We start from the raw sequence: 20,363 nt of genomic DNA, 5'->3' as shown, positions 1-20,363 counted from the left end.
TATTGTACTGGAAGGGTAAACATTTGGCTGTATGATATTTCCATGAATGCATGACTGATTGTTGAACAGCTGAGGTGAAGGAGACACTCACGTGTTTAGAGAGGTTGTCGCTCTTGCAGTCTAAATCATACCTGCAGAGAAGAGAAGAGATGACACATCAGAGCGGGGGCCGTGATAGGCTGCCAAAAAACAAATCAAGTAGTCCATGACCGAAGCTCCTCTCTACTATTAATGCGAGCCACTTCTCCGCTAATCACTGCAAAGAAGCTGCTCAGGTTTAAAGTAGGCTTGTGATTATGGCACCAAAAGCTTTACTGATGCGATTTCATGCATGAGGGTGCAACAATATCACCGGCCTCAGCATCGTTAATGGCTGTCAGGTGGGAATCGAAACACTTTACCCAGCAAATCTTCCATTTCCCAATTTTAAGTATTGATTTTTAAGCAGCAGTTAGTCGACATTTCATGCACAACGGCAAGTCTAGGCGGTTTAACTTTTAAATAAAACATCTAAAAAAAGAACAAAGTTGATAAAAGAATAAAGTAGATCTATCTAATTAAAATTGTTCAAATATTGCAGTAATATATGACACCGCAATAACAAAAAATGACAGTGGAGACAAACGTTTGGTTATAGGAAAGGCTGAAAAGTAGGTTTTAAGTTTTTCTGTAAGAAATATAGATGGATGAATCAATGGGTGGATGGATGGATGGATGGATGGATGGATGGATGGATGGATGGATGGATGGATGATGGATGGATGCATGGATGCAGTCAGTGATTTGTTTTGAACAGGTAGATGGCCCAAACCCCAACTTAATACTGACCGTACAATATAGTCTGTAATGGAGTATTTAAACTAGATAGTTTAGACAATATTATAGATCCAAGAGGAAAGACAGAAGGGCAGGACTGAGAGAAAAAGAGCACAATTACAAATCAATCAGCTTCTTCAGCACCACAAACAGCCCAATGGATTTATCAATACACAGTTAGGCTGCTCATATTTCAGAGCCGTGGTCGAGACCACTGATTCTAATTTACAGAAGCCTCAGTCAATAAAGGATCAATAAGTCAGGCAAAATAGACTAAGATCTAAACAGATAAACAACCCCTCTGCCCCTGCGGGAGGGCGGGGGGGTTAACAAGGTAGACAGCATCTCCCCTCGCTTCCCCTCAAATCGCCTACTGAATGGATGGATGGTCAGAGTGGGACAGTGCTAACAGTGTTCTTTGCAGCACTACTTGTAGAACAGGACCACAGACCTGGATAAGCAGTTTCCAGCAACAATGTCACCTGTGCAGTACAAAGATACTGTATGCTTGCTGTCCAGTGCGTGTTTGCCGATACATAATACCTATATGTCTGTTTAGCTTTGTTTATCCATGTTGTCTTTGCAGCATCTGATCGTACATTTGCTCTCAGCAGTCAAAGTACACAAATAGCTGCTGACAAGCGGAGTCAAATTCCTTGTACGTGTCGTCATCCTTCGCCAATTAAGTCGACCGTCACAATTCTCATTGTGACAGGATAGTTGGCAGATAACTTGGATGCATCTCATTTCAAACTGCACTCGGACCCAGGCAGAGTGAAACGAGTCTTTGATTGCGTGTATGTCTTTGCTGAAGCTTAGAGGAATGATGCATGCCATCACTGCAGTCTGCATGTCGGAAATTGGAGTTCAAGTAGTGCAACCACACTGTAATGTGTTAAATAGCTGAGTTCTCCTTTAAAGCATACAAAATATATACTTTTCTGTAATTTTGTAGGTAGTGTGATTTCCAGCTGACATCACTGCTAGATCTGAGGCTTCAACAATCATGGCTTCTTTCCGGATGGCATACTTTTCCATCCTTTGCAGGAGCATTCATCCAAAATCACAAGTAACAGCTACATCATGCAAACCATGTGATCCAGTCGCCTCTCCGGGGAGCAATTCATGCAGCTTTATTTACTCCCCATAACCTGTCACCTTCCTGAGGTGTCTCAGGTGTGTGTCAATATGTGTGCGGTGTATATGTGCAACAGCATGCAGCGGAGTGTGTCAATGGGAGAGCCTGGGCGTTTCTTCCTCTGACAGCGCGCCATGGACGGTAATGCGCCCGCTGACACGACTGGGTGGGAGGGTGAGGGCCTCCGATACAGCGCCGTTACTAATGCAATTCCATAAGAGCAAGGAAACACGCTGCTGTTACACAACGTGCCGCTGGCAAAACGCACAGGTGCGCTTCATGTTCTATTCGCCCCTTGCCTCTGTCACTCCCAAATGTTCATAAATGATTCATTTAACCTTATTTAATAATGAGAGAGAGAGACAGACAGACAGAGAGAGAGAGCGAGAGAAGAGAAACACACCACTGATGTATGTACGATGATTTGGCTGCACATGTTCACCCACACACACACCTACAAACACACATGAGAGTGTGTGCAGGAGCAATGTCCCACGGCGCCTCGTGAGTGCACATTTGGTTTGTGTGACTGGATGTGTGTGTGTGTGTGTGTGTGTGGATGACATCACTCTGCATCGGCACTGGGCCAGACAGGATTTCTCTTGGTCCTGTGCTGTCTGTCTTGCAGGGGGGGGGGGGTTGCTGCTCAGAGCTGCGTTTGAACTGAGCAATGATGACTAACGATGGCACACAAACAAACGGGGCCGGGGAGGCAGGCGAACAACAGACGACAGCACACTGACACTTGAGCTCCGGTTTTTAACAGCTTCATGAAGCCTCCGTAAAGCCTTCATACCGGCTCATACAAGATGCTACACACGTTTTATTAGCACATTCAGTGCTGCAATCGGCCCTGACAGATTAACCTGAACGTGGGATTTTACCCTCAATATGGCTATAAAAGGACTTTTAAAGGGGATTTTTAGGCTATGTGGCTGTTTCTTTGGAGTTTAATTCCACTTATTTTACGTCATCTCGGACAAAAACATCTGCCAAACGAATGAAATGTAATGAGCAGCTACATGAAAGATGAAAAATAGAATTAAAAAAACAGACCTCACTTTCATATACAATGAGCAGATTATCAACAATTCAAATGTAAATTAACCCAACAAATAATTAATGGCTAATTTACATTTGAAGTGATTCAAATCTGATGCTTCAAACACAATTCAACTAATTTTTTGTGTCTTTCATCCTTGTAATCCCAGCAAATGATGGCCAGATACTGGGTTCAGAGTTCATTGCTTCTGATTTTGCTAATTGATTTTGGTTCTTATTGAGTTCCACTTATGGTTTGTCATTTCAGCAAGGAAAGAAACCAAAATCCAAAAGAAACCAGTAGAATAATTTAAATACACAAGTGTTATGTGATTCCTTAAAATAAAAAAATGCATAATTCAAAATCTTGTCATATAAAAATGGATTATTTGCTCCTTTACATTTGTTTTTACTCGATTTTTAGCATTAACTAACCGAGGTATCGTGACTTTTACTGTAATAACACTGCATTTTTATATGAGGATGCAGGAAATGCTTGATTGTGAACGATTCTATTACATAAAACTATTTCAGGGTAGAGATCCATTTTTATGTAAAACTATAGCCTTCTGTCTAGCCACACTGTTAAGTGTGTTCAGTGTTTAGTGCTAGCTCCAGTCCACCTTTGAGAATTTTACTGTAGATACTATAAAGCACATGTACATGAACAGCAACATACACTTTCTTTCCAAAAAACTCTTATGGGAGACTAAATGTTCGTTAATAAATTCCTTTACATTTGAAATCTGTTCCCATACAAACTGATTCTCAATTAGCTATACACTAGAAGAAATATGTTCAAAGTTAATATAGCTTTGTATAGTATTCTTCTTTTATTCCTTTTGGGAGCATATTTCAATTCATTTTTTGGGGTCTGATCCAATTTGCCACCCCTGATTAGACACCCATCCACCCGGAGGCTTCCACTGGCGTCTGTGAGCATCTCAAGTTTCAATTCCAAAAAAAAAAAAAAAATGAGCACTGAACATGGCCAGCAGTGAGATGAGGGTTAACAGGATTTCCAGGCACAGATAGCAGCAGAGCAAGCAAAGTGTGTCATGGCTTAGGGGTCTTCTGGTAAAGAGAGCGTGGGATGGTTCAGCAGCAGCTATACTGGCAGTTTGCGGGGAGCTTGGTGCTGTCTGGCTGTATGGATGTCCTGAAGGGACGTGAAGGGCTGAGAGGAAGTGAAGGAAGTGGAGGTAATGAAGGGCTATAGGAGCTCCAGTAAAAAAGACTTCCAGACCACAGGACAGAGGCTGAGGAGAGCAGGAGTAACCACTGCCTCTGTGATGAGAAATGTGTGAATGTGTGTGTGTGTGTGTGTGTGTGTTACAGCTCAACATGAGTGCAAAATAATGCCTGAGTGGTGAAGTGTCTGTGTGTGAGCAACTGTGTGCATGATTTTAGGCATCTTTCTTGTTCTGGGGGCAGGCGTGTGTGTGTCTGTGTGTGTGTGTCTGTGGGCTGGGGCGAGCCGTGTCCTCGCTGCGAGTGATCGTAGGACCCTCAGCCCACAGGACAGTAACTGGGCCTGATGCTCACCCACTCACAACGACGCCTGCAGGTAGTCAGCCAGGCTGCACACACACTTGCACAAATACATGCATGCACGTACACACACACACACACAGACGCACACACACACTCCGTCATCCTCCATCCCCTCTCTCCACTGCTTGTCAACGTTTAACATCTTGCATGATACTCTGGCAAAGTCTGCACATTACTCCTCCAGCACACAGAAATATACCTGCAGACTGTAAAACACACACACGCGCACACACACACACACAAACAAACTCATATATACAAAACATCACACCAATTATTTCACTTTATGCAAGCACACAAAAACTGAAAAGGCATGCTCACATACACAGAAAACACACACATACACATGCCCATAAAAAACAAATGTCCAGACACACATATGCTCACATTCATACACACACACACAAACCTCCCTAAATACACACATTATACTTCTCTAAAAGTACAAACAAAAACCTGAACACACATGCTTTCCTGCCTAAACATATGCACGCACACTCCACACTAGACTGTATATACAACTTAATAATAATGCATTGCTTGCACACACACACACACACACACACACACATGCATGCACACACATACAGAGCTAGCTCCTTGACCTTCACTGTGACCTCCCACAGCTTGTAAGCAGCATGAGGCCCTGCTGACAGGCCAACAAGTAAACAAACAAAAGAGTCGTTCCATATTTCATGAGCTATCACGGGAAAATACAGTGAATATGTGTGAGGCTGGAACACAATAGAGAAAAATCCAGATTAGCATAATCACTCGGACAGCTCGATTTTTGGGGCTACATGAGGAAATGTGACTTTAACGAAAAAAACAGGCGTATCTGATGTGGACAGGAGTACGTGTATGTAAATAATCTATTATTAGCTACGGTAAATACTTTTATTTCATACACAGAAATCTGTCAAGCACGAAACAACAGGACGACTTTCTAATCGCACGTCGGTCACATCACAAGCTCACTTACTTTGTAGGCAACAAGCCAAACAAGCTTTGTTGCCAATTTAGCAACCAGCTAGAGTACACAAATTATCATTAAATTACTATTAATATTAGCTCCACGTAATGTGCACAATTTTTAAGATTCATGTCTTTATTAAGATGGACTTCAAACTCTGCTGCTGCTCTGATTCCTTGGGAGCTCCCTGAAAGGGCCTTTTCCACCAAACCTGACTGTATTACTTTCTGCTATAAATCAATTTCTTGACCTGTGATTAGATTATGATCTTTTAAAGTTAATGAGTCAAAAGTACAGAATGACCTTTAAAAGCCAGATTAAAACGACCATGATTTCAGTTTTCTGAACTTTTTCAGGGGACATTTCAGGGTTGAAAGGGACATTCAAGTCTTGATGCCACTTTTTAAAATCCTGTTGAGTTGTTGTATGGGTTTGTGTTACCTCCCACAACACAAACTCATACATGCATACATGTATGAATGTGAATATTCATGAAAACACACTTTGCGAATTATGTTTACAAATGATCCTACAAAATGAAAAGCATGATGGGACCTCAAAATGAGCTCTGAGGAACCCCAGACGTGTTTGCTGTCCGCTGTGGCAGCTGAAGGGTCTCCTGTTTTAACGGCGCAGGTTCTATTCGAGCAGCAAAGGTCTGCGAAAACGCTGTGCAGACCCAGAGATACCCACCCAGTGCTTAAGGCAATTAAAATTGCATGATCAACTGTGTCAAAAGCCGCACTTAGGTCTAAAAGGATTAAGACCGAGCAATCGGCTGCATCTGCTGTTGAAAGGAGGTCATTTGTTACCTTCATGAGTGCTGTTTTTCTGCACTGCATGGCATCTTAAAACATGATTCAAATTTATAAGAAATAATGCTGAAAAATATTTGCTAAAAAAAAAAAAAATGAGAAAAAGAGTCTTGATCACTTTAAACGAGTTGACCTTTGCAGGATTTGAAATTGTTATCTCGATAATCTCATTAGCATACGGCTGTGAGGACAAGCTTCACCGCGGTGAAAAGACCTCCCGGACCTATTTTGTCTCACAGCATATTATGAATGGGACGAATTCAAATGGAAATGCTGGTGAAAAAGTGGCACGAAAACTTGTCTTTTATTTAAGAGGGAGAAGACTTGCGTCTCCCTCTGAGCAGACCATGAATATTTCAGTTTTAACTCAACTTTGCTCACCCACGCCTGCACAACACACACAAATACACAAAGGCAAACACGCACACAGACACGCATGAGCCAATTGTTAACTCACAGGTCAAAGCGTAGATTCTGCCTCTCCTCAAAGAAGTAGTCCAGGATGAATTTGCGGACAAAGTCGGGGTTGAGGGTGTTGTCTATGACCTCCGTCCTGCCGAACTAGAAGAGGAAAGAGAAAAAGTGCCTTGTAAATTCTAAAACAATCTCATAGCACAGAACTATAATAAATACTGGCTGATAATCGTTTCTGACACTGTCACTGAATTTTTCACAATGTTTAAAGAACCACTGAGCCACAAAATCTGAATATGTCTAAGTGATAAAAAGGCTCAAATCTCTTGACAGTGTTAACACATCAACATGTTAAATGCTAAAAGTCTGATACCATGTTTCAGTTTACCTGAAGCCGACACTGAAACAACAGTTGTACAATTTAGTGCTGAGACTGAAATCTCCAAAGATTGCCTCTGTGTACACTGATGTGGGTAATGGCGTGGCCTTCCAGCGCCAAACTTTACAGTTTTGTCCCATTAGAATAAACAACTTTTCTCTCCATTTTGCAACCATCCAATGATTTTGTTTTGAACTGCAGGTTTGGAGGGCTGTTGTGATTTGCCACTGGCATGTGATCGATTGACATGCTCACTTACTTACTTAAAGGATGACAGTCGGTCAATCTGAGTGACTGATCCTGGCTGAGCATGCCAGTTGGCTACTGGGACTTCAAGGGTCCCAAATCCAAAATAGAGACTTTGCAAAACCAGCCAAAAGTTGCATAGATTTTTCAACAAAAGGATACCTATGGCCCATTTCACAAAATCTGCAACATTCAAGCTGCAGTGTGAGGTTTCACCGTGCACGGGCATGCTAAACCCCTGCAGGACTCACACACGAATCTGCAAATTATAAATGACAATTATTTGTCAAACAGGAAGCCGCCACACTTAGTGATCTGCATATAAGCCGTGCTTACAAATCCCTTTGGCAACCCCAGCCCTGACCTGAAAGGGACCCGAGGATAATTAGACCTGCTCTATTTTCGTCACACAAACATTTTAAGATGAACGCCCCGGGACCGATTCAGCAATTTCATTAAACATTTCTACACTTTCTGAAAACAAATGCCTGCATGCGATGGTTAGGTTGTTCAGCACGAAACAAGTAAATAAAACAACATGAGTGTTAAATGTTTTAAATTCAAAACACATTGATCCAACAGGCTTAAACCAGCCTGGACAGAAACAACATTACTTGCCGCTGTCTTGTCATTTAATAAAAACTGTAAGATGGCTCATGGGCCAACGTCCCAAAAACTCATTGTGTCCCTTCAAAACTTGCTGAAATGCTGCATTGCTGCCATTTAAACTGCTCCCCCACCACCCCACCCCTGTACTCACCTCTCTCCATTCCCTGTTGGCTATTCCTTGAGTGTACAGCACACAAACTGTTGAATTAGAAAGAGGAGGGGGGAGAGAGAAGAGAGGCTTAGATTGATTGGAGAGTATTTAACAGTGAACAAACCACGCTGAGAAGTCAGCTGACAGCGTGTTCTTTCCCCAGACCCCAGCATGAGAGGAAAACTCCCTAATTAAATGTCACAGGAACTTTGCCTTGCAGCATGATGATATTTCAGAGAGAGGGGGGGAGGGGGAGGATGGGGATGGGGTTAGTGAGTGTTTGCGTGGGTGGAGAAAAGTCCTCCTTATTGACATTCGAGCGTCTCCGTCCGAGGGAGTCTTGGAGTGTTTTTTGATGACGGACCACTAGTGAAGACGCGGGGATGCGATCAGCTGGCACTAAAATGACATTTCATTTGCATTCTAGCAGCCTTTACTGTATTCATACACATCTGTCACATGGCAACGGCTCACAACTCTGAAAACCCCTGAGACCAGACACTCAGAAATCTGTTTCAACTGGTAAAATGTGTCTTTAAAGAAAAAGTGAGCAGTAATATGATGGGTATGCTGATGTAAGACATGTGTGAGATCTTGATCGCTATGAGATTACCTGATTAAATAAAGATTATATTAACTTGGTTTTGTAGTGAAAATCAAAAGCTGCCTGCACCAGCAGTTGTTAAGTTCAAGCTTTTGCCTCTAATGTATAATAAGTAGGTATACTCATCACTAAATCAAAACAAGATACATGTTACACGGCGATATGTTAAAGCGGTCTGCCATTTATCAGAAGGTCGGTGGTTCGATCCCCGGCCTCGGCAGTCTACATGTTGAAGTATCCTCGGGCAAAGTACTGAACCCCAAATTGGTCCCAATGCTGTGCCATCGGTGTGTGAGTGCGTGTGAACGGTTAATGCTCGTAATGAGCAGGTGGTGATATATATAACAAGTTATTGAATAGCTACACCCAGTAACTGTTAGCATAACCAGCGGACAAAGCTATGGTTAGCTTGCTAATACAGGTTATAGCAGTTAGCTAAGTTTACATTGAGGAGTTAAAGTGGTCCTGGAATATATCTGATACATCTACACTAACACAACACAGATTCAAATGACACAATAATGAGTAAATGACCAAATAAGTCTGTGATGTTAGCTAATATTTGTCCTCATTCTGCTGCTACTGCTAGTGTTAAAGGGAAATTTCACAACTGGAAAGACGACCCTTTAATAAAACTGTGTGGTGGACAGATGCAAATATTTTTGAAATTGGTGCTACATGACCAGAGAAAACAGAGAAAAGGGGGGCTGTGGTATTCCCTTTGCTCACAAGGGAGAGAACCTACGACAACCAGACCACACTGCATTCACTCCAAGCCCAAAGCTACAAAGAGAGCTGCAATCACCCAAATGCAAAGTCTCGTCTGGAGCAGACAGACGTCTGGGTACAAGATTTGTCATGCCCTCCACTTCGGGCTCCATCTAGTGGAGATGTTATCCTGTTCCTGCTCATTCTCACTGCTGGGGGCGCACCTGTTTCCAATCTGGAATCAACTGATGATCGCAGCTGCGGCGAGGAGTGGCCTTCCATTGTTCACACTGCAACCTACGTTATAAGAAGCCAGCTGACTACGACTCGATGACGGATCGTAAAAGTTCTTTTGTCAGTCTGTCTGCATATGCCTAGCACTTTTTGTCCCCTGGCTTGTGAATGGTTCTGCTCTAACCTTGATTTGTTTGGGATCCAGATACCCTCCTCCGCGCTGCATCTCATCTCCTGCCATTCCACAACCTGCTCTGCTGCTTCTACTGGCTCCTGTTCCACCTTCATCTACCCTCACCCTCCGCCATCCAGGAGTTGTTCCTGCCCTCCATTCCAGTCCGTCGTCTCCGGCTCTGTTGCCAAGTTGCTTGTGCTTTACCATTTCTGTTCGTCCTTACAATAAACCTAGGTTAGGGTTTTTGTGTTATTTAGTATCTCCGTTCTGGTTAGGTTTAGTATAGTGTTAGGTAGTTCACCGTTATAGTTATCCACCAGCCTGTTAGAGGACTGTGTAGGTTTTCAGTTGATTGTATTTTGGTTTTTTCCTATGCCTGACCTGTATAGTGTTTTGTGTTGAAAATAAATCCTATATATATTGCCCTTCTTGTGTCTGCCGAGTTTTGTGTCTGCACCTGAGCCTCTGAGTCCTGAATTAGATACAACAAAGCTCTGTTTTGCAAACAGGTAGCAGGGATAGATAGTGTATTTTAATTACTGCAATAATTATACTGTCTTAAAGCAAATCTTCAATGTCTTGTGAGAGAGTGAAGGGTGTGGAAAAATGAGTATTTCTTAGTTTAATATAACACTCGGAAATAAAAGAACTCTGGTTATTATAACAAAAGATTGTCAAGTAATGATGCAGGTGCATCATGAATAGATGCCATCAAACGCTGTGTGCAGGGAGAATCTACAGCAAGAAGCACAAACTTTATATTTGCTGCTGCTTTGGTATCTCAAAGCATGTCATCTCTGTGCTGAATGTGACATACAGAGAAGCTACAATCAATTCCAACAAACTGCTCAGAGATGCTAACGTCAGAGGCTAAACTATAGTTATTGGATATTTCCAATACACACACGAAGTCAAACATGCATTTACAAAGGACTAGAAGTTAAGTACGTCTATAGACTGGCCCCTCAGACTTATGTTGTGTTACAGTTTGGGAAATTACTTCCTGTTTACATAACGTCTGATTGGATGGCACTGCAGATTCACTCATCACTAAAGTTTTGAATAGCTAAAACATTTATGATGCAATCTGATTTAGTTCATTACTATTCTGAAACCAGCTATTAATGACTATGACATTAGGAACACAACAACCTAGTATAATCCAATCCATTTAGACAAATCTGAAACAGGTAAACAGCAGCGGAGATGGCAAACTGCACTCCTGCACTAAATAATCCTCTCTTACTGTTTTTCACTCTTTACAAACACACCTCAAACTGTTCTGCGTGGTCGCTGTTTGCTGCTGTAATCTGAGTTCCACCCTTTGGGGAATAATCTTTAAAACACGCCTCACGAGGAATGCACAGCAACCTGTTTCCAACCCATTCCACCTGAGCAACAATGGCCGCCAACTCTAAAAGGCCACTACAGCAATCTCTCCTCATCCGTCTCCTATCTGGCCGCATGAAAGCACTAAAAAAGAAAGAAAAAAAAACGACAGAGATGAGCCTCTTAGCTCGTGTTGAGTGCTAAGTAACCACTAAGACGGTCTGCCTGGCTGGTAGGCACCCAAGGGGGCCATGGGGATCCATGCGGAGCTGGTTGGGCTCAGCGGTTACAGACTTCTGTGAGATGTTAGGAGGACTGATTCCTTCAACAACCAACGTGTGTCCATCATTGGCCAAGTATCATTTAACGAGACTGTGGTTGGTTTTTAATGTATTATTGTTTGTGTTCAGCTAACCAGGGACCCCCGCTGGAAAGAGCTGGCTTAAAGGATTGTCCACCTTTGTTCAAGATTAACGCTTTTTGTGCAACCCTGATTGCTAAAACGTTGGGACGCTGAGTTTGAGTCTGAATCAGGGTTGTACATGGTCTCTGACAAATATGCAAATCTAATTGAACTCACACCTGTGTTTTTAATAAAGACTTTGTCCCAGACTGTCTTGTACATAAATGGCTGCTGGTGTGTAAGAATTCATCCTTCTCCTTCCTCTTCTTCTTTTTAGTGGCATTGTGCTGGTCTTTTTTCTGTTCAATTATAAGCCTGTTAGAGGCAGACACAGGGGGGAGGAAGGGAGTTGAGTTAAAAGACGCCTCGCCAAGAAACAGTCCCAAAGAAACTGCAAAGCCAGTTATGTTTCTAGACTTTCTCTACTGTCTGGATTAAACTAGATATAAATCGCTAATTAGTGAGATTTAGTGCTGCTGGTAGGCAGATGTTGACAGAGCCAGAGCTATTTCCTCCTGTTTTCAGTCTTCTGTGCTAAGCTTAAGCAATAATTGGCTGCTGGCAGTACTTTCATATTTACTATAAAGACATAAGAGCGGCATCAATCTTCTCCTCTAACTCTCAACAAGAAAGTGAGTGAGTGCATTTCTGCAAATATCAAACTATCCCTTTAACTTAAACGACCAGACTGGATTTCAGGTAAGGGCGTCATCCTCTCTCCAGCATCATCAACCAATTTATATTGTGGCCTGTAAGTGGCTGGTCCAACCATAAGGCTGTGTGTGTGTGTGTTAACTCAGATCATGTCTACAGTACTATTTCTGTCATAACAGCAGCAGTGTCAGCACTGAACAGCCTTCCATATTTACATTCTGGCGCGTTTGTCTGAAGGAATATCGAGGTTTTGATGTCAGGACAGTGGTGAGAATGGATGAGGGAATCAGCTGGCACTGGAATGGCATTCTAGCAGCCTTTACTGTGTTCACACAGGAACTCAACTCAATGGCCATGTCTAATTAATGGATAAATTACCTTTACAAAAAAAGCAGAATGTTGTTTCTGACTTGATGCTGTTCATGGCTGCTGTTTGCGTACAAACATGAAAGAGCTGAACTCCGACAAGCTTCAGGGATGAAGTCTGGAATTCACATTTAATCTATCTTGTCACATCTGATTATGAAGGCAACACCTTCCACTGAGGTACATGCATTATCATCAATTACCAAATTAATTAATTGTAAATTTATGCCCAAGTTAATGTATGAGCTACCACCGGCTGATGAAGTGACATGACTGATTTAATCGTGAATTCATTAACAGTTGAGACTGCGAGTGAAATTCATCACCAGGCGATGAATTTGTTTTTTTCCCGAAAAAAAACTGACATTTGTTTTAGATGAGCCCGGCTGCACGACATTATGACTAACATTTTGGAGTAAACTGATGTTTGTTTCCAAATCACAGCCGTGTTGAAAATGTCACACTGTTTCTGAGCGCAAACGCGAGAACAAACACCCTAATTACCCGGCGTCTGGTGCGGCGGCCGCAGCGCTCGAACTTGCCGTGTTTTGGCAGAGTGTCAGTCTGGATGTTGTATATGTTGCGCTGTGGATGGTGTGTCGTGAGCCGGGGCTCAGCTGGTCGAACATACAGTCATCCTTTAATCTTGCAATGAGGCATGGGATGACACATGGTCTCTGCGTTTTTCAGCGGGCAGGAAAGTGATACATCAATCACACGCCTGCAAATAGCGATGCATCCTCGCCATCCGTACTGCCGCGCTTTCAACGCTCCCTACTCATCAGGCAGATGATGGGGGGGGGGGCTTGAAAATAACACCAACTCTGTTTTGAATGTAGGAGATAGAGATGGCGCGTACTTTGATAATGTTCCTGTCTGCTAAACGCGCTTTTCCATTCTGCTGAGGCACACTGATCAAAGCACATCCTGCACCGCGTCTGAAATACACACAAACATGCACAAAACAGAAACGCTGGATTGTTGTCCAGCTTTATAAGCTAATATGAATATGGTGCATGAGCCTGCCCGAGGCCTGGATGTGTGCACTTTTTGTGTGTGTGTGTGTGTGTGCTCTGCTGAGGCGGTCTAATGCTGTGTGACTGGGGCCAGTGCTGTCAGCAGAGCAGAGACATGGACGCAGCACAAGTGCCTCCTTGCATAAACGTTGGGGTGGGCAGGGATGCTCATCCTCCTCTCCCACCGTCTGACACTTAAAGGTCCAATCCGCGATTCTGGGAGCTCATCAATTATGTGTTCGCACACACTGACCGACGCTAAAAACGCCGACGGGTTCGCTGCGCAGCACCCAGGTGGCAAAGTGCTGAATGTTTAGGGAATGAAGCGAGGTGATGCTGAAAAAATGCGTGCTAGCCAAACCCTGGATGAACAGAGGGCAAAAAAAAACCCAACATATATTTCAACTTTATCATTCCATCATGACTGACTACTTTCCTCCCATCATGTTTATTTTTAGAGAGAGAGCTTTTAACAGACAGGACTGTCACAGTCTGTTACAGAAGACAAAGCACGCACGACAGATGAAAACAGCAAGGAACGACTTTACAAGCTTCAAGCTCGTCTGTGCACGTGTGCATGTGGACGTGAGTATGAGAGGCCCTGTTCCCAGCATCGAGCCAGGCTGGGATTCATTTTCAACAGTCGTGCTGATGAGATACCACAGTCCTGGCACTAATAACTGAATAATGCCTTTTTCAATGTTTGCTAATTTTCTCCTTGGAGATGAATAAAGTATCTATCGATCTAATTTGGGGAATTTAAACCATAAAAAGCAGCTGTGCTTTGCCCAGATTAAAAAAAAAATGGTCTCATTTAAATCAGGAATTACACATAAAATAACACCAAGGTCAGATTTTGAGTTGGACACTAGCAACCATACCAATCATCAACCAATCATCGCTTGCCATCTTTCATGACTTGCATGCTGTAGATGGGCGAGAAGGAGGTGCTCGGCTCAAGCTCACTGACCAATTCCAGGTTTTAGTGTTTGGCAACTTTCAATCTGCGGTGCGACGGATGCATTTCAGCCTGTATCAAAAAAGAATTGGGTTTTGATACCCAGCCTTAGTGCTGACATGTCAGCGAAACGCAAAACCGTTCTCTGAAATGAGAACTCAGTTTGCACCTTTACAAGGAGAAAACATCTTCAATCCAACGCATTTCTCTGTCAAGGCAAACTGCTGCTGGATGCCAGGCTGGACCTTTAAAAACCACTGGACCAGTTGCCAAATTGAACCCCTGCTGTCAAGGGAGAGAGTGTGTGTGTGTGTGTGTGTGTGTGTGTCCTTTAATCTGCAGGAGGGAACTGGCTGGTTTGTGTGTGAGGATGATCTGGTTCCCCTCACTCACATTGGGAGCAGAGGACGGTGACGAATACGACCCCTGACATATGCAAATGTCTAGTGATTCACACAGGCGAGGCACAGCGTGTGTGTGTGTGTGTGTGTGTGTGCGTGTGTGTGTGTGTGTTTGTCCATGAGCAGTGCATGCAGGCCTGTGTTTATACAGCTCCAATCAGCCTGCATGTGGTGGATGTTTGTCTGTGGATTTTTCTGTTTGTCTGCAGAATTTAATGCGCACGTGACTGTGTGTGTGTGTGTGTGCGCGCGTGCGTGTGTGCGTGCGTGTTTGATGGGAGAACAGCTTACTTGGATCAGACTTGGAGAACGTGTCTCTGTCCAGCAGGTTTCTGAAAAACAAGAAAACAAAGAGACACATTGACATGAAAATTAATTGCACAGCTCTCCCACTTCAACAAAGAAAGTGGAACTAGAAAGTTATTACAACACTAAACCTTGCCTAATTAGCTCCCTCACTAACCCCGACAACTTGTTTAACCATAATCATCCACTGACTTGATTAACAAAAGCCATTTCATCAAGTCATTGAGGCAGCAACATTAAACAGACTATAAAATCGAGCTTAAAGTGGAGCCCATTTATATTTCAAACGTACAGAAAAACAGCAGAAGAGAGGACCTATTTTTCACTTTTTTGCGCTCCCTGGGTGCCAGCAACAACAGCGGAGGCTGCCATCAAATTTACATGACACTCCAGTCTTTGCTCTTTGCAGGGGGAGGGATAAATGCACCAAAGAGTCCCATCACAGAGCAGATGCTCGGCACCACTGAGGTACTCCACGGTTAAACAGCTCCGAAGGAATTAAATATGCACACAAAGGCGACAAGTCGCAGCTGCCGGAGACCCGACAAGAAAGAAACGGCGGAGCAGCTCCGGCTCAGAGAAGGGAAACCCGGCTGTTACGTCAGCGGTGGAGCTCAGTGGTTTTAACTGTGTGTCATTTGCTTACAGTGTCCGGGTCTCAGGAGGAGGTGGCAAGGAGGACAGGGACACGGCTGACAACACCCAAAGGGGCTGAAGTGAACCCTTCACTCACTCACTCACTCACTCAGCTTTGTACTCCTGCCAAATCCTACATTAAAACCCCATAAAGCTTTCATAGAGCTAACCCAGAAAGACTAAATGATATGAGTGCATTGGCCAGCAGCAGGGACACATCACCCCAAAATCTGCTGTTGTGGAGCTGCTGCAAGTATTTTAAAAAAGGTAATACAGGCATAAACATTATAACTGTACTCTATTAAATGACAGTTTAAATCAGAAGACTGATCCAGAGGACACAACGAGAAAATACCTGAAAACTTTAATTCCTTCAATTTTATTATGTTATGTCAAAGCTAGCATGCAGGGGCTTGTAAGTAAAGTAGTTCTTCACCAATAGAATATTCCTGAAGTCAGGGGACTTGCCAAAGACAATTAGAAAATAAAACATGTCCTCATTGATGTAACTGAACCAGATATTCCCTTATGCTTCTTCAAAAATCCAGGCAACTACACTACCCATGATGCAAATGGATCACGTACATTTCCTCAGGACATTTCTCCCAGAAGCTGCCCTGGTTCACACAGACATCCATAAAAAGGCAATGATAATGATGTTTGTGTGAGGACTATACAATATATACAAAGACACATACAAAGAGGGTACATCTGCACATACAGTACAACCCTTTCTCCCAGAAAGGACATTCATATACAATTAACTTGCATTAACAATTACGCTGTGCTGACAAATATAACCGCTGACTGGATTATGTTGCGAGACAATGCTTCTTTGAGTGGAGTTGCATGGAGGTGGTCAGGGTGGATGTTGGCCATACAAAGACCAGGACTGTGACACCAGAATCCAGGTCGCTTCCAGGCTGTGGTTAAGTTAAAAAAAAGCTCATGTCTCCAGTCAGTGCAGACTTTTTCTTTATTAAAACAGATCTTACCCTAACTTCAACCGAATGCTATCAGTCCCTAAACACAACCATTAAAAAGTAGGATTTTCACTGCAAGATTGCCTATTTTGGCAGAAAACAAACTAAATATATTGTCAGTTAACATCAGCATTGAACTTGCAAGGTATGTTAACATTTCCTCAGTATGTCAGCACAAAGCAGGATTCAGTCGCCATCAGGACTAAGTGTAAAGTTTACAGCTGGAACATTTTACAACAAGACCTCCAAACTAAACAACAAACTATGATGTTTGTCATTATCTTCCAAAGTGACTGTTAGAAACGACTGTTACAGGAATGATTCATAAGAGACACAACGACAGCCCGGGGTTCACCTTCCAACAACAGTCATACTGTACATGGCCACAAGAGGTCCTCGTAAAGCGAACACACACATTGAAAAAAAGGGCATTTTTCTGGTGAGGATATTCTCAAGTGTCTCTAACATTTTAACAGGATACAGATCGTCCTCAGCCACCTTGACGAAGTTGACTGAAATGGGTAAAAATGTTGTTTTTGGAGGAATGTGATGACAGAAGTTGTGAATTTAGCCATATTCTGGTGAATAGATGAGTGTGTGGGTCAAATTGCATGTGCAGATGGTTATCGAAGAAGTTCATCATGCTGCAGGTGAGGTCTGATTCTATGGATATGGATCCAAAAGCCCGTTCCACACAGCCTGTTCAAGGTGGGAATGCAGTGAGAGCCACAACAAACCTTTTACGGACACTTTCCAAGCCCACAGGATGCGATTTTGAATCTTAAAGGAAGATTTTGTGGACAGCTTGACTTTAAGACGCACAAATGGCAGCAGCATGACTTTGTCCATATTGTGCTCAGCTGACAGAGAAAGCGAGAGACGAGAGTGGGGAGGGAGGCTCCTGCTATCATGCTAGCTGCGGGGCGAGCGCTCTGTCGCCCGCGCTGTCCTGTATGACAAGCAGCGAGTGTCTCAGAGCCGTTGATGGCTAGTGATGTATCTAGATCAGGCACTCGTGTTGTGCTGATCCCAGTGTGGCCCAGATGGTAAAACGCCACGCTCTGCTGCCTCGCTGTCAGGGCACGCCTACCGGCCTTTCCCCGGCTTTGAGGCCTTAAATAAATGATAATAAGCGATGGAATCCGGCCTTGTCATATCAGGGCTGTGTTTATGACTGGCGGAAAGTCTGAGAGATCGTGTAGGAGTGAGAAGTGGCTGACTTCACCTGCCAAATGGCATAAATGTCCAGCAAAAAGCAATACTGTACTCTGTTGGCTCCCAGAGGAGTGTGAGTGGAGGCTGGGAACGAGATCCAGCAGAGGACAGAAGAGCGTATGAAAGGCAGGACACTGTATGTGTGTGAGCGCTGGCAGGACTCCACACACTTCCACGGATATGGTAACTTCCCTCTGATTCATGTGCACCCCGGGGCTTCCACCTGGCCCCGATAGAGACGGGCGACTCTTTAAAAAGCCCTTTCCACCGCGGGCAGCCCGGGAAACGTCTGGGCGGTCCGAGCAGAGTGCCTCGTCATTCATCAAACATTTACGAGAGCGGTCCCTCCTCGACACCAGAATTACATTTGAAATCCCACCAGTTACATCACAGCCACCTAAACATGGCAGCTGGAGCTTTAAATACCTGTATGTGAGGAAGGGGGGGCGGAGGACTTCCATCTGCAGGAGCAATTGAGACGAAACAAGATGTATTCTTGGAAAAAAAAGAAGGGAACATTGCATTGCCTTTGGAGGTTTGCAACAAGACACACAAAAAGGATCAAGTAGGATTTCAGGAGCGTGACTGTAGACGAGCCTCTAAAGCAGATATAAGAAAAAGGGAAGGTGGTGCATTCAAAGCAAAGATCGTGAACATCCACCCACCTTAACCCCTAACTGTCAAACACGTTGCATAATCCAGAGGTGTTTTCCATGTTGTCTTAAAATGGGTCTGTGGGGACGGCTCGGGAACTGGAGGGTGGCTGGTTCAAATCCAGCACTGACAGGACAGTCCAGTCACACCAATAACTCCCCACCCCCCCCAACTGCATGTCTGTGAATTTTTAATGACTTTTCAAAATGATAATTCTTCTTCCGTTCACTAGTTTGAGTATCGAATGTTCTCAAGACAGTACTTTACAGCGGCGGCGATGCAGGTGCTCTTCACACACACACTTCCTACAACACCAGGTGAACTACATCACACCCACACAGATTAATAAGGGGAAACTTTTTTCTAAAATAGTCGCATAAACTATTTGATTTTCTTAAAATTTAATGACTATTCAGAAATTTGAAAGCTATCCCTAATATTTAAATGTATTTTTCCCGCATTGTGTCGCTTCCATTCATATCCATCCAACATGAAAATGGTTGTAACAAAAACGATCGAAGGTCAAAGATCCACTTGGTGTCTTTGTGTGCGTCCCACCTCACAGTCTTCATTCAGCCCCCAGCCTCAGTATATTCAATACTGAAATATGAAAATGAATTAGCATACTTTTGGAACATAACTTCATACTGTGCAGAAATTAACAGAGATCGGTTAAAGCCAAGATGGGAAACACATTCAAATTCCTGAACAAAGCAACATGACTTCCAAATAGGCTTCCTGTAATGAAAGTAAATGTAGTTTGTGATTCTCAGTCATCCAGGTCATGGTTATCCAAAGACGCCTGAATCAAGTGCAACTGGACTTGGTTGTAGAAACTCGACAATGTTTCACCTCTCCTTTAAGGGGATTCTTCGGTTCTAACTGGCTGGTGGGGTCCCAGGTATTCAACCCCTGTGTGGTCGTTGGGTGTGATTGGCTGTGTGAGAAACAGTTGTTAACACTGTCACATGAGGCCAGCTGTGACAATTTATTTTTTAATTTATTTTTATTCACTTTTTATTCACTTTATTAATTAAAATATTAATTAATAGAAACTTATTATTAAGAGAAACTTGGAATCGAACCGGCGACCCTCCGGTCACAAGCCGGTACAAAAGGTACCGGCTTGCGACCCTCCGGTCACAAGCCGCTTCTCCAACCTCTAGGCCACGGCTGCCCCAAGTTGTTAAATCTCGTGGAAAGCAAGGAAAGGACAGCGTTGTGCGTGGCATCTGTCCCAGCAGCACTGAGAAAGCTAGAAACGACTGTACATACCTGGCCAATGCCAAACAGCAGACAAAGTCAGCTGGTGAACACAGTGAAGGTGGAGACCAAAGCAGAGCCAAAAGGAGAGTGATCGTTGGGCTTTCATTCATCAGGTGGACACAAACTCAACTGAAACTGAATATTAGCGTTTCTCCAAGTCTCCTGGGTGTGTAAATAGGCAACTCATACTGTTTTAGTACATTTAAACAACAATAATACAGTTCTGTGGCATAATGAACTGAGAACATCCACCAAATTATTAATGCTAAATAGAAGAGTTAAGCTTTTGTTCTTTATTTCAGTGGATGAGTATACAGTT

The 20,363-nt window shown here is 43.4% G+C and overlaps 1 protein-coding gene across 1 annotated transcript in view; it reads right to left on the bottom strand.

The window, feature by feature from the left end:
- Positions 1–20,363, bottom strand: part of LOC121607730 (copine-8-like) — a 60,776-nt gene that overhangs the window by 32,138 nt on the left and 8,275 nt on the right. The window contains exons 2-5 of the mRNA XM_041938672.1: positions 15,276–15,316; positions 8,137–8,183; positions 6,795–6,898; positions 92–131 (exon numbers count right to left, since the gene is read on the bottom strand). Coding sequence (XP_041794606.1) covers positions 92–131; positions 6,795–6,898; positions 8,137–8,183; positions 15,276–15,316 — 232 coding nt within the window. The remainder of the gene's footprint in view (positions 1–91; positions 132–6,794; positions 6,899–8,136; positions 8,184–15,275; positions 15,317–20,363) is intronic.

Source organism: Chelmon rostratus, chromosome 6 (assembly GCF_017976325.1).
Source record: "Chelmon rostratus isolate fCheRos1 chromosome 6, fCheRos1.pri, whole genome shotgun sequence".
NCBI classification, from domain to species: Eukaryota; Metazoa; Chordata; class Actinopteri; order Chaetodontiformes; family Chaetodontidae; genus Chelmon; species Chelmon rostratus.
The sequence above is the reverse complement of the archived record's forward strand: the minus strand, read 5'-3'. Positions and strand labels throughout refer to the sequence as shown.